Genomic DNA, 15,331 nt, shown 5'->3' with positions numbered 1-15,331 from the left:
CATTGTGGGAGGGGCAGAGACACAAACTACTGGGGGGAATCTCCTCATTGTGGGAGGGGCAGAGACACAAACTACTGGGGGGAATCTCCCCATTGTGGGAGGGGCAGAGACACAAACTACTGGGGGGAATCTCCCCATTGTGGGAGGGGCAGAGACACAAACTACTGAGGGAAATATCCCCATTGTGGGAGGGGCAGAGACACAAACTACTGGGGGAAATCTCCATATTGTGGGAGGGGCAGAGACACAAAGTACTGGGGGAAATATCACCATTGTTGGAGAGGCAGAGACACAAACTACCGGGGGAAATCTCTCCATTGTGAGAAGGGCAAGAGACACTAACTACTGAGGGAAATCTCCCATTGTGGGAAGGGCAGAGAAACAAATTACTGGGGGAAATCTCACTGATATTGGAGGGAATTCCTATTTTATTACATTCCTTTTTTATGTGTTTCTCTCCATTCACACATTCGCAAACTTCTGCACATCCTTGCACCCAGTAATCCATCCATTGCCCCTTTCATCCTCAGAAGCAGGCACATTATCTATTAGAATAAATGGCAGAATTTCTTTCTATGTTTTCTATTTTATTAGTTTTGTGTTGAAGGATTATTAATTCTTCTTTGTAATGTAGGTCACTTATATTAATGTCTACTTGCCATGCATAGTGTTAGGTGGGGGTCACATGGTAAAATGCCTTTTGCCCCCGGGGCGAACAGAGGCAACAACATTAATATTATTATCATTATTGTTAATAAACAGTATTTATCCAGCATCAACATATTATTCAACGTTGTTCATTAAATATGTTGGTCTGGTGTCACAGAGGACAAAACCCCGGACACCATGTGATTCCCATCCAACGATGGTGCTGGACTGTTGTGTTTTAGCTATTGGCAAATAAAAAGACGTTAGCCATATAAAAAGTAAAAAAAAGAATTATTAAAATTGTAAAGATTAAACTGATTATTAGAAGAGAATACAATAATTGTATTACCTCCAACCAGACAGCAAGGAGATTGCCGTGTTACATAATTTTAGTCATAGAACTAATTGATATTTTATAACTCTGACCTCAGAGTGGAGATCTCATATAATTAATATTTAATTTTATATATAAACCAGTAACAGTGACCCAGTAATAATGGGAACCCTCAGCCGTGGCAATGTATTCGGTGTATTGAGCCCATTCTGGGAGCTGTCAGTGGGAAGTAAATCTGAATCGTCTCGTTCTCTTAGAGGAAGTTGCTCTTTGTCCAGAACCAACAGGAAGCCCATATTGAATAGAGAGGGGGAACTCCAGGCCTGGAACTAGACACAGCTCTGGCCTAATACAATGCCCCCCACCACCCCCCCTGGATGCTGGAAGTGTCACATTATCCAGAAGCCAGGGAAACCTGGGCCCGCTATTTATAGTTTGCTGGCACCTATAGAGGACTGGAAGCAAATAAAATAATCAGCAATGTGGAAAATAGATTGAAGGACAAACAGCCGGAGCACAGCTGTCCTGGTGGAGGATGGAAACCTGCGAGACAAAGGACCAATCACTGCACTGCTACATGGGAGCCATGAGAGGATATGACTTGGCTGGCCTCGTACAAGTTCATTTAGATTTTTCTGTATTTTATCTGAAGTGTATGAAAGGACAATTTATTTTTGTAGGGTTTAATGGTTTAAAGGGTTCAATTCCCCCCTCTCCCCCACACCAGTTTATTATTATTATTATTTTTCATGAGGAGATTTTCCTTCATTTCCTGTTCTAGGAACACAACAGGAAGTTATTGGAAATTTCCAAATGTAAGGAGAATACTGCGATTAGACAGGTGTCGCCAATAAATGTTTTTTTTCTTTTTTGAGTTTTCTTACACTTTAAAAGCTTATCTCCTGAAAAGTTCTAAATATCGAATTCCATATAATGGAAAGGCAAAGATGGAGAATATTTCTGGGGCCATTCCCCGAATTCCTCATAAGGATCCATAAAGATTTAATAATTGGTTGTTAGACACTTTTAGATATATTCATTTTTATTGATGGTATGGAATGATGGTGGTTTTGTCCAATGCAGGTTGCTGTTGGATTCTGGAATAGATTTCATTTTATGTTTTCAGAGATTTGTATCCTCACAATAGTTTTTGTGAAGGTAACTTGCCTTCATTGTGATCTATATGGACCCGATCCTCACCTGAATATAGGTTGAACGGTGAGGTCTGGAGATTTGTTTCTGCCCCAATGACCATACTGGGGATTCCCTACATGATTGTTTGGATTATAACTCCCATCATTTCACTCATATCCTCCTACCTGACATTGTCATGTTTCTGGATGTAGATCTTGTGGAACATCATATCTTCCTGCTTGGCGTTGATGTCGGCTTTCATCTCCATGGCTACATGGCGGGGAAGTACGGACAGCAGCAATCGTTCCTGGTGGGTAAAATAAAACAATAAAACGCCAATACAAATATTTTTCAGCTGACATGTGCAACCTTCCCTGGCTATCTCAGTGGTTTCCAGGCCAACGCATTCTAAATTGAGCATTGCGTGGTCACCAACCGCACCCGCCGAGTGTGTCAATAGATTAAATGGTCATCATGGGGGGGATGGGTGTCCGTCATCAGTATCCATACAACGGTTGGGTTGTGTTTAGGTTATCTCCACCCTCCAGCTTCTGAAGATAAAAAATATGTTGGTTCATTTGACACAGAATTTATTTTTATTGTTGGTGGAAAATCCTTTAGGGAATTTTGTATAGTTAAAATTTGGGAGATTTATGGAGCAGCCAATAGGAGAGGATGAGTCCGATCCCTGGACAGAAAAGGGGAGGGGCTACAGAGGAGCCTATCACTGTCTGCGTATGTCACAGCTCAGCCAATATTGTGTGAGGAGGAGTAATATCTAACATGGAGGATTGGACAAAGAAGTGGGAGGAGCTAACAAGCGAATTATATTTGGGGCAACAGAGTGAGAAAGGGGAAAGGTACAAAAAATGATTCATTGTAACAATCAGAGGAGATAAAAGGGGGAGAGATAAATGGGTGACACAGAGGACACCCAGCTGTGTATGAGGACACTTTGTGCTCAGGTTACTCCACCAATACTATAATGTCACCAAAACACAGAGCAAGTAATCCGAGTACAAGAAGCCAATCACAGCTTATCACTGGAAAGGCTGACCAATAAGGATGAGGGGAAATGCCATTTTTCTGGTCCTATAGCAGAACTGACAAATTGGCTAGGATTTATTAAAGCTCTTCAAAGATCGAGCAAACCTGAAATAGATTTCCTAAGTCCTAAATCATTAGCTATCTGTTAGCAATTGGTTTCAATTCTGTACCAGATCCATTCCAGGTTTGCTGGATCACCCAGCTTCACTGATGAAAGTGGATCACTTCCAGCCTTGGAGAGCTTTAATCGATCAGGCCCACTGGCTCCAATTTATTAAAACTTTCCAAGACTGGAGAAGATAGACTACCATAGGAGAACCTGGGGGATTCAGTTAACCTGGAATGGATTTATTAACAATGCTATTAGTTGACAAATGTTTTTAATCCTGGTTCAGATCCATTTCAAGTTTGCTGGACCATCCAAGTTCACCGATGATAATCTATTTTTTACAGTCTTAGAGAACTTTAATAATTCAGGCCCATTACAACAAGAAAAATGGAAAAGGAAATTAGAAGTATGTGACACAGAGCTTATACCACGTTCAATGGGGGATAATGTGCAGTGTCTAGTGAGGGTCCTCGAGGGTGGGGCCACAGTGAGGGTGCGAAAGGGGAATGCTCCATTCTTTGTTTTGATGGTTTAGCTGGTGATCTGTATTGTGCAGCATCGAGAAAAATGTCCTACCTGTTGCTGGTTTTCCCTCTGAGAATGGAGTCGCGCCTGGATGCATTCCCGGGTCTCCTGGAAAGCTTGTCTCTGCGACACCTCAGCAGGGTAATGCGTGCAAATCCCAACAATATTCGTACACAAGAAAATCAGGACATTCGACGCAACCTGAAAGAAAAGCACCAATCATGAGATACGGCACCAGGTTGTTGATGCTCCCTACCAATCAAGACCATTACTTAACAACATTGAATGTGATACAGACAGAACTAAGGGGAGAAAGAAATATCTGATAAATGTTCTTTTACATTAAGGAAATTATCTGAATATTAATTACATATTCCGACTCTGCTTCATGCACTGTGATTGTGCTTTACTGATTCTGATACAAATCTATCTGCCTGTTCAGAAATCACACTTCATGGTTCCAATTTACTTTAAGCAGAAATGTGCCAAGGCTACTGACTTTTAGGAATCCCTCCCTCAGTAGTGTAAACTGCAGTAGTCAGTAAGAGCTTATACTGAAGATTTTTACTAATTGAGAAGAATATTTGTAGATCCATAGCCTGGCAAGAATTTTAATTTGAAGCACCATAAAGTGCACTTTAGGCATGCTGAACTATCTCAGGTAACAATATTGTGTGCAGTTTTAGCATGCCTTATGTGTCATCACGCATGGCTCAGTATACCTGCAGCTTGATGAATCAGATTGTATCTCAGCAAATATATAAAATACCATAATGAAAACATTAAACAGCAAACATAAAAAATGATTGTGTTCCAATAAAAGCGGCTTTCTGGTAAACATTACGGAATGACTCAAAACACATTCTGTCTGGAAATGCTCAGCAGTGACACCATCAGTGAGCCATCTTGTTTCTGCGCAGCCACTACTAGAAGATAATGGATTGATTGGATTATTTCTGCCTGAATCTGTCATTGTGCAGGCTCTTTAGCTTCCAGCTGATGTTGGTGTTGCCATAGAAACAGATTTTATTTTCTTTGATGGCTTCACGATAAGCGTCTATTTCTGAGAGACTTATTCTGTGTGATATGACCACGTGTCGGAGGATTTCTCGCTGCAGCCGTACAGAGCGGAGCCAAGAAGAGGGGTCAATGTATAAAATCAATGAGGAGGGCGGGGCTGAGCACAAAATAAAACGCTTCAACCCACGCACAGCGCCATTCAACTCAGCCAGATCCGTCCAACAAAAATGCCACAAAGAGGGATCAGAGCTTAATAGATGGCCAGTTCCCCTCGCTGACATTTTGTCTAAGTATAAAAAGAGAGCGAAACGCGTAAATCTCACATTGTGAAATGGAAAAGACAGAGATTTTATCTACAGGGGTGTTCAGGATGTAAACACAGCTTCTTCCCTACCAGGAAAAAAACTAGAACCCCCTCTGCACCTAACCACCCCAACTTTTCTTACCCTTCCTCCTCACCTAATCCCATCCAACTTCTATAACCCCTTCTGCACCTAACTACCCCAACTTCAATTACCTTTCCTCCTTCCCTAATCCCACCTAACTTTTATAACCCCCTCTGCACCTAACCACTCCAACTCCTCTAACCCCTCCTCCTCACCTAACCAACTTAACTTATCTAACCCCTCCTCCTCACCTAACCAATCCAACTTTTCCAACCCCTCCTCCTCACCTAACCAATCCAACTTCTCTAACCCCTCCTCTTCACCGAACCATTTCAACTTCTCTAACCCCTCCTCCTCACCTAATCACCCCAACTTCTTTAATCCCTCCTCCTCACCTAACCAGTTCAACTTCTCTAACCTCTTCTCCTCACCTAACCAGTTCAACTTCTCTAACCTCTTCTCCTCACCTAACCACCTCAACGACTATACCCTCTTCTCTGCACCCAACCTCCCCAACTTCTATAACCTCTTCTTCGCACCTAACCACCCCAACTCCTCTAACCCCTACTCTTCACCAAATCAATCCAACTTCTTTAACCCCTCCTCCTCACCTAACCACCCCAACTTCTCTAACCCCTCTTCCTCACGTAACCCCATCCAACTTCTATAACCCCCTCTGCACCTAACTGCTCCAACTTCTCTTACCCTTCCTCCTTACCTAATCCCATCCAACTCCCTTAACTCCCTCTGTACCTAACTTCCCCAACTTCTCTAAACCCTGCTTTATACCTAACCACTTCAACTTCTTTCACCTCTCTTCCTCACCTAACCTGGTTAAGTATTATATACTTTGTTTAGGTTTTACACTTTGTATAGGTTTTTTATGTAACCTTGAAATAAAATTTTTACCTAGTCAAATATTCTATGTCCCTACTTCATGCCCTACCATCTAACCTCCTGTAACCCCTTATCCACTTCCAAACCCCAACATTTTATTACCTGTTCTTTCCCTAACCCCCAATTCTTATAACCTCTTCTACATACATAACCCTCCCCAATTACTATACCCAAGCCCCCCCCCCACAACTCTTAACTTTTTCACCACTCCTAACCTTCCTCCCCAACCCTTATAACCCCTCTTCCACATCTAATTCCCCAAAATCTTATAATATTAATGGGACAAGAAATTTTTTGCTATGACTAAATTGGCCCTATGGGCCCCTCAGGGTAATTGCCCCCACAATCTCCGTTCCTACATCATTATTATGACTGAAGATCTATTTAGATCATTAGTTGATCCCATCTTCCATATCCATCCTCCTCTCCGTGTCTGATAATTATCACATCTATATCACATTCACATCACATTCACATCACATTCATATCACCATCTTTATATTGTTGTTTCTGCATTTTCCAGCTCAGTATGCAGCACGAACAGAGCAGCAGATCATTGGTAGACATTCCAACTTCTACGTCTTCAGCAGGGAGGGGCGCAGACTAAAAATGTTGTCTTTGGAGCCAAATCTCCCTATGTGGAGCTTCTTCCCATCTGTTTATATGACTTCTAGAGTGGGAATAACTTTCCATGAAATTATCAAGTGGTCAGACGGTGAAACGAGGAGGATTTATGAGCTGGCTGTGATGGAAGTGTTACAAACACCTTATTTTTCACTTGCTTTATTGTTCCAACTGTTAAAAATGTCAATCTGTATGTTCCAAGTTCTGAGAATAGTAATGTATGTAAGAGCGACCCAATAACATTTTCAAGAATACTATGATGTTAAAGAGAACCTGTCACTTGTCCAAGAAAACAATGCAAGTTGCTGGTATGTATCACTGCTTTATATGAGATTCTTATATATAGCACCAGCTTTGAGCATCCTTTATACATCACTGGCTTAAAAGAGTGACTGGCGTACACCACGTCCTTCTAACAGTGCCAGGTATATGCCATTACTTTATTGGAATGCCTGGTATATATACAGCTGCCTTTTATGAGTGGCCATTATACACCACTGTGTATAATGGGAAGAATATACCATTGCCTTAAGAGTGTCAGATACATAGCACAGCATTGTAAGCGTGACCATCACATACCCTGGCCTTGAAGGAAGGCCCAGTAAATACTCCTGCCCTATAAGGGTGTCTTTTATCTACCAATAACCCTATGGGGATACCTGCTATACTCCCCAACTGAACCATCCATTGGTGTATATAAAGTTGGATCTTCCCTGTCACTTCCATGCAAGATGCAATTCTAGCATCTCTGTGCTGGATCACAGAATCCATTTCACCGATAGATTCGCACATAATGTTTCTATTTTGGCTGCACAACATTTCCACTTTCGGATTTTAACACCAAAGCTTCTCAACTAGCTGCAAATAGTGAATTCTGTGTTAAGGTTACAGTGACTTTCTGCTGCCAGAAGAGGATGAGAAGAGCTCATTACATCACAAGGCCTGGAGAGCTTTGTTTATGTAAGATCCTTTTTATTACTTAACAACAGGGAAACAATAAAGTTTAAAGAAGAAAAAAGGGAAAATGGGAAGTGCTGGAATGAATGAGCCCACAGTACTTATTATGTTATAAAACACAGATACAGCAAATACATACTGAGAATTCTTTATTGTATAATAAGGCCGAGTTTTGTGCAAAGTTTTACACTTTTCTGTTTTTAGAAAGCAATCACAGCCTTAAAAGAAAAGCCTGTCCCCTGCCAACATACAACGGTAATGTTTGCCTTCTATAAGGAAGCCGTGGTCTTTCTGTAGAAATCCACCAATCAAGCTCTCCAATCAGCAGGGAACATTACCTTTAGGGCAGAATCACAACGGCCTCTTCAATGAGAGATTTTGCTTAGCTACCCATGGCTGCCACCTTCTTCCCAAGCATTCGCCCAGCAGCCCTGGTTCAAAAAGAACCCATGTCTGCACATGTGACTGCTGGTGGCAATGGCTGGCTGGTGGCTCACTGCAGCCCCTATTCCCCTGCTGCAGGGATACATCCCCCAACATGCAACATCTCGCCAAGCAGCAGTGTTTCCTAAAATGAAGAAGTGGTAAACTCACTGCAGCATCACCACCAGTGTGAATTTGCCCTCCCTGATTTCAGCACTCTTGGAGTGCAGTTTGACCTGAACTGCTTCTTCCAAACAGAAAGCAAAGGTCCTTCTCTGCAACAGGTTGACAGGGTAAAGGCTTTTTTACTTGTGATGTGGCTGCTTTCTGAAGAAAAACAGCTGAAAGACTTTGCACTTGTTTGGTTTAATACACTATGAATGGATTTAGGTTTTTGATTTTGATTATAACTTAAAAAAAAGCAACAGGGACTTAGATTATTATTTTAAAAAATCTATTAAAAATGAAAAATTTAGGATTTGTTGAAGTAGTTTGTATGTCCTAAAAACCATCGGCAGAAATTGCCAGGGACAAAAATCAGGTCGTCCCATGACAAGTCGGAGGAGCCAAAATTGCTCATTCCTGATTCCAGGTGCAGAGCAGATTTTGTAGCTGATTTTTTCTGATCACCTCTGCTAAAGCCTCGTGGAGGCCAACACTGCTCAGATTAGCATTCCTAGACAGAAATTTCCTTTGGCAAATAACTGTGGGACTTAGGACCAGGAACATTAGAAGGCAAATAAACTGCAACACCAAAGGATTTGGGGTATATGATGAGTTGGGGGGTTTATGGGCCAGTCAGCAATGGATGAGAAGCATTTTATTTTTTGAAGCATTATAAATGTTAATCAATTTGTTACCCATAGATTCACCATTGCTCATTAGTCCAAAAAAAAGAAAATATTTTTATCATCTCCATTCTACCCCATAGAAATGAGAGATGATGGTAGCTGATTGGGCTGCTCATGGCCATTGTTGGTCTCCTAATGAATCCTGGGAATACGGCACCCATGAACCCAGCCATGGTTATTTTCTTCCCCATTGTGTTATTTGTGTTTCTCAGCGCTAAACTGCTAATTTTTATTCTTCTAGAACTGATGGCTTTGAGTTGCACATAAAAAAAGACAAAGTTGGAAAATGAAATCTTCTATTTTTATTGTAATAAACGGCTCAGATCACGGGCTATAAATAGTCATGTTTACACGGGCCCCGAGTTCACTGGAATATTTCTCTTCATCAGTCTCAGCCGTATTATATTTGGTGCTAATCCCTAATCATTCTTGTCATGTGTTACTAAATATTCTTTATCTTTTTCTGCATCTTATTCTGTGACATTGTATACATTCCTAACATTCAACCCCATCCCCTACAAGATAAATTTAGGTTTGGGATTTAACCCATATTATGCCCAAACCCTGCATTCTGCATGAAACACCAGCAGGAAGGGGTTATGTCTGCAGAAAGTTAAATAGATTACAGTGAAATTGTTCATATTCCTTAACAAGAAGGGAATAAATGTGTTTCTATACCTTCACAGGGAGCAATCCGAACTCCTTGTGCGGTCTTTTCTTTCTACAATGAAATATTCCATTTGTCATACACAATAAAAGCCCCCATTGCTGCCTATATCAGCCAATTTACTAACGGGAATCACACAAATCCATACAAAAGCCTGTAAAGACTTTTTACATTTGTGCCTTTATGCTATACTTTATTATTTTTCTGAAATTTATCATTATTTCATTTTGTATATTTATTGGCTTTAAGAATTAAATTATAATCAAAACCCCAATCAGTCCCCCTAGAAAAATGAAGCTGGAGCAAGAGAAGGTTGGAAGGTGGAGGTCAGAGTAAAGAGTTATGATACGCCCACATTCCATGCTAGGAATGCGATACACCTGACCGCAGCGGTCAGGTGTATCGCAGCTAAAACCATAACAATGGATCTGGGGTGAAGCAGCTATCAGAATTGATATTTCTAAATTATGGCAATGAGTGACAGTAAGAATACTCACAAGCAACTTTATAAGTTCTATCTATAAATGTTTTCACACACTTTTCACTCAGTATTCACACATTTTTCAACTGAATCCATTTAAAAAATGTGTGGATTTATAAATAGACCCCTAAGTGTTTTGTAAGGGAGGAGTTAGTTTGGCTGAGTGCTAGCAGATCTCATACACTTTTCTGGCCTTGAATAATCATCAGTACTAATAAAACTTTTTCCAAAGGCCCTTCTGTTGGTAATGGTCTACCACGGGTTTAGCATTGTTTTTACTACAGTCCCCACCTTTCTTACCAGTTGGTAGAATTCACTTTTTTTCATCATTTTATATGAAAGATGTCTCTGTGTACTATTACTTTTAGGCTAAATGAGTTTTAAGTAAAGGTAATAATTGTGGGATTTGTATGCCCACTGTGCCCTCCTCAAGCTTCAAATCGGGAACAGCTCCTGGACACAGCGGTGATTGAATACTTAGCAAAGCTTCTGGTCCACCTTGAACTCTGTGGAGTTTAGAGTTCTCATCACTCTGTAGATCTACCAGTTACAGATGGAGAAGCCATATCCCCCACCTCCAATATAAGGCAGAACACGAGATTGTAATCAGCATGAGCTAGGCCATAGACACAGCAATATCTGTAGAGTAGGAGCTGAAAATGATGTAAATCAGGCCATCACTTCCCTTACTCATAATGCTCCGTATGGTCATTAAACTGTCAGTTCTGCAACAATCAATGATAGCACAGGGAATTCCAGGTGATGTCATTAACCAAATATGGTTGATGATGTCACCCAGGATTTCCCATGTTTTGATTCACCAGATTTGATGTGCACTCATCATACTGAATGACATGATTGATGTTGGATTTACTTCAAACAAAAACATTGTTTTAAAAATTGGTTTAAGGCCTCCCTAAGCATGTTATTTAAATGATTTCTCTGTTGCCCTCTAATGAAAGGATCCCCTCCCCACAGAATAGAGTTTTTTTTATCATTTTTTAGCATTGATTCCTTATTGCTGTGCCTGGTCCCCCAAGGTCCCTTTTTGGCTCTAGTTTGTCTATTATCCCAAACATAGTAACAATTCAAATGAAATATTTGTGTTCCATGGACCTCGATGGGGTTTAAAGCTAAGTTTGGGTTGGTTGAACAACAAAGAATGTTTCAAAGAACCCTCACAAGCCGTTGGACATATGGAGATCTTTCAAAGTATAAAACAACCTTAGCAATAACAATTTATTCCCACATTAGAAATCCTCCCAGAAGGTCCGCAAAGACAACCTAATGGTCATTTAGATGATGGCGGTGGATTCTATCTGTTCATGAGAGGGGATGCAGCTACAATATTTGCTTTGCATTAGAGTTTTAAATGGACAACTGTGTCTCTCTTTGTACAGCAAATTTTCCATTTAGTTGTAATATTTCCCTGTAAGTAATTTTCAATTCTTCTTCTGTGTAAGGTTTTACTGCTCATGTAACACACCATAGTGGGGTCCAACACTGGCAAAAGTCCTGGGGGAATAATTACTGCCTAGATATAGTTAGTATGATTCACTAACAGTATAGGAAAGCTCCATTCAATGATGAGTGAATTAAATTAAGAATTAAGATATCAGTTGAGTTTTGGGTTCCCCCAACCTAGAGGAGTACTACATCATTAGATACACTCCCCAAGGGTTGTCACCTCCTCTGTGAAGTTCAAGTGAAAAGAGCAGATCAAGTTTAACCTCCTAATTAGCACATGGCCACATCCCTAATATTCAACTATTCAAGGGTAAAGATTTTATGGATTAATTCAATAGATGGGACTTTTCAGGCCAACAATATTCAATTGTAACTATATATCAAAACCAACATCTTTATTGGAAAACATTCAAAACATTCAAATTAAAATTAATTAAAATGTGCGACAAACATGATCAAATATTTCTGTCTGGGTTACCCAATCCTAGGGACATACCCTGTTGTTTCTCGACGCGTTTCAGGGATTAAATCCGCTTCTTCAGGAAAAAGGAAGACAGAAATATCTGATTCTTGCAGCATATAAAGCCCCACCTAGCAGGTGGGTGCAGGCAAGGACAGCTGTGATTTTGGACAATGGTTCAATCAGCAGTAAATCTGTAATTAGCCAGGGGGTCAAATATCTTAATTATCCTCTTTAAAGTTTCACTCCTTGGTATCGGTACTCTTATTTATATCGCCATTGTTCATGATAATTTTCTGGTAATTTTATATTTTATTAAATAATATTTATTAATAATATTTTGCTCTAGTGCACATTGTTGCCGGCCATAACTGACTCTTTATAAGTGACTTTAGTTTCCATCTGACTCCTGTCTTGCTAAGTGGCAACTGCTGCCTCGGTATGCCTGCATGTGGCATCTCCATGTGGTTCAAGTGAAAAGAGATTCATTGGTTCTCTCTAAGAATTAAGTGACCTCAAGTGTGGAAGCTCTGATCATAATGTGGGTTTTTAAATTTGTCAATTGGGAACTGCTGCTCCTATATAGATATTTCTCCATTACGCAGCAGTTCATTAGGTTCAGTGTGTGGATATTGAATGCACACTAATACTTGGTTTAAAGACAATTCAAACACTTCAGTAGAGGGTCAGGGCTTGAATTGGATACTAAATGGTGTAGAGTGCACAGATCATTAGAAATATACAGGGCTCAGACCTCATAGTAAGAGGAAGAATGGTAAAAAGATGTAGCCTTCTGGTTTCCAAAGGTGTCATTGCCTGGTAAAAAAAAGTTTTAACCTTTGCTGTATGGCTACTTCTATGAACCGTGGGCAGGGATAGACTGGACTGGGGGACAAAGGGTCATTTGCTAAGGCCCAGTGCTAATGTTGGTTGAATTGGTGCCACTTTGTGGAGATGTTTAATCATAGATATAAATAGGACCCTCAGTAACACATAATACTGCAAGATGTAAAAAAAAAAAAAACCCGTCTGCTGGTAACATCTACCTTTCATCACGCCAATCACCATGGCACATTTTCTCCTCTTACCATGAAAGCCGCAATATTATGTGTTTGCCCCAATTTACAGATTTATAAATGTATAGCGAGAGTAAGAGGTCCCAGTCATCTCCCATATCTCACCTCTAATGCCTCCTACACAAGAACTGATTGCGATCTTGTCATCACAAGTCCATTTTTTGCTTCACGTTCTTCTACCATAAATGGATTTCACATTCTCAAATAGAAGCTGTTAAACCGCCACAACTCACCTGAAATATTTGTATTTTTTTAATATAATTTTAATCCTGGACGACAGTCAGGATCCAGAGTGGGTTAAGGGTTCCAGTAGGCTCCAATAATCTGCGTCAGGTTTCCATAGGCGGGCTGCGCACATTGCACTTTATAAATTATTCCCAGCTAAAATCGCTGAATCTTATTTTCAATTAACACCCGGCCTGCCATCGGCACCCATCATGTGACACCGCTGGCAACGCTGCATAATTTCTGAGGCTTGTTACTGAAGATTTATGTCTAGTTTGCAAGTAAAGCTTGGTTTTTAAATAAAGGATCATTGCACCTAAAAAATGATCTTTTATTATACGGGGGCGCAGTCAGCACCCAGCCCTCCTATATGGTTATATAGTTCTAACAGCCATCAGAGAATGGATCCTCCAACAGCAAAATTCCTGGCGCTGTTCCTGTGCACCTGGCAGTGTTGGGTGTTCCCACTCACCTTAGGGTATTCCCATCCACTTTTTTTGTTCCAGATAAACTCTACATAATATAAAATATAATAAAATCCTGCAGGGAAGGTTGAAGAACATTATAATTGGCACAGCAGCTGTGCAAGCTTTATTCTGGATCTGACCTTATGGAAGAAGTGAAGTACAACAAATAATATATATGCGCATTCATGGACCAGGCAGGTAGATTAACATCTCTTTATTTCTTGCCTTTTCTATAAACTTCTAACATTATCAGTGTCCCCATCCAGTAATACCCCTAATGTACCACACCATCCGCTTACTGAGCACCATCATCCGCTGCAAGTCTAATTTTGGCATTCAGCTGGCATGAGGCAACTAATTATTATTATTATTAATATTTATATAGCACCAACATATTACACACCGCTGTACATTAAATAGGGGTTGCAAATGACAGATAGTGACACAGGAGGAGGAGAGAACCCTGTCCAGAAGAGCTTACAATCAAAGAGTATAAAGCCAAATCTGTTTTTTTACAATGTTTACAATGATAACAAACAAAATTGTTTCTATAAAGGATAAATATGAAAAGGATTTTTTCTGTTTGCTCAGAACATTTCCCTAAAACCTGCCAATCATGTAGCAAGTTAGGAATATAAAAGGATTATTTAGTCATAAAACCAGCTGTTGTCTAAGAATCTTAATAACAAGCTAATTTTTTTTCCAAAAATTCAAATAATGCCGGCGGTAATTTTTGTAAATTGCACATTCCCAGCGGCTCTTGGTTGGGATGAATGCAGCTTGGTGCCCTTCTTATGGAGATTACGCCAATCTCACTGTTGACACGACGCGTTTCGCTGTATAAACACCCCAATGAATCACAGATGATTCCCCTCTCCATCCTCTGTTATTTTAAAATAGTTTGCTGCTGCTGGCCAGTTGCGTTGCCTGTGATCTCTGATTCTGGCCTTTTTTGGTTATCTGATGTCCTGACTGTTCAGGCAATAAAACGCAGAGGAATGAAAACTGGAAGAGGAGACTTGGGTGGGAGCGATAAGTGTGGACGGCCTTGTCTCTGGTTTTGTAGAGCTGCACCTGAGCTGCGCCTGCTGCAATCTGCTGTTGAGCCCATTTGCACCTCCAGCCTGATCAAATACTTTGCACCCAAAACCAATTTTTACCATAAGATATGGCAATGATTGCAGAAGGCTTCCATGTAATATTGGCAGAGATGCAAAAGAACTGACAAGAGACTGTTATATTAGAGAGAGGTAAAGTTTACAGGACACGGTTATGTTAAAAATTGCTGCTGTGTCACAAGAAACTGTTATATATTGCTGGATGATACTTCCAAATTGCAGGAAGCCAATAAATAATTATTTTAGGCTGCAGGAGACTGTTAAACTGCTTGCATGTAACAAGAGACTGTTAGACTGCTTCCAAGTATTAGGAAACTGTTAGACTGCTGCTAAGTAACAAGAGACTATTAGACTGCTTCCAAGTACTAGGAGACTGTTAGACTGCTGCTAAGTAACAAGAGACTGTTAGACTGCT

At 40.4% G+C, this 15,331-nt stretch overlaps 1 protein-coding gene across 1 annotated transcript in view; it reads right to left on the bottom strand.

The window, feature by feature from the left end:
* ADCY5 (adenylate cyclase 5) overlaps positions 1 to 15,331 on the bottom strand; it is an 89,844-nt gene that overhangs the window by 30,763 nt on the left and 43,750 nt on the right. The window contains exons 2-3 of the mRNA XM_072417905.1: positions 3,849 to 3,998; positions 2,302 to 2,423 (exon numbers count right to left, since the gene is read on the bottom strand). Coding sequence (XP_072274006.1) covers positions 2,302 to 2,423; positions 3,849 to 3,998 — 272 coding nt within the window. The remainder of the gene's footprint in view (positions 1 to 2,301; positions 2,424 to 3,848; positions 3,999 to 15,331) is intronic.

This window comes from Pyxicephalus adspersus, chromosome 7 (genome assembly GCF_032062135.1).
Source record: "Pyxicephalus adspersus chromosome 7, UCB_Pads_2.0, whole genome shotgun sequence".
Classification (NCBI taxonomy): domain Eukaryota; kingdom Metazoa; phylum Chordata; class Amphibia; order Anura; family Pyxicephalidae; genus Pyxicephalus; species Pyxicephalus adspersus.
This window is presented reverse-complemented; position numbering and strand designations above follow the sequence as displayed.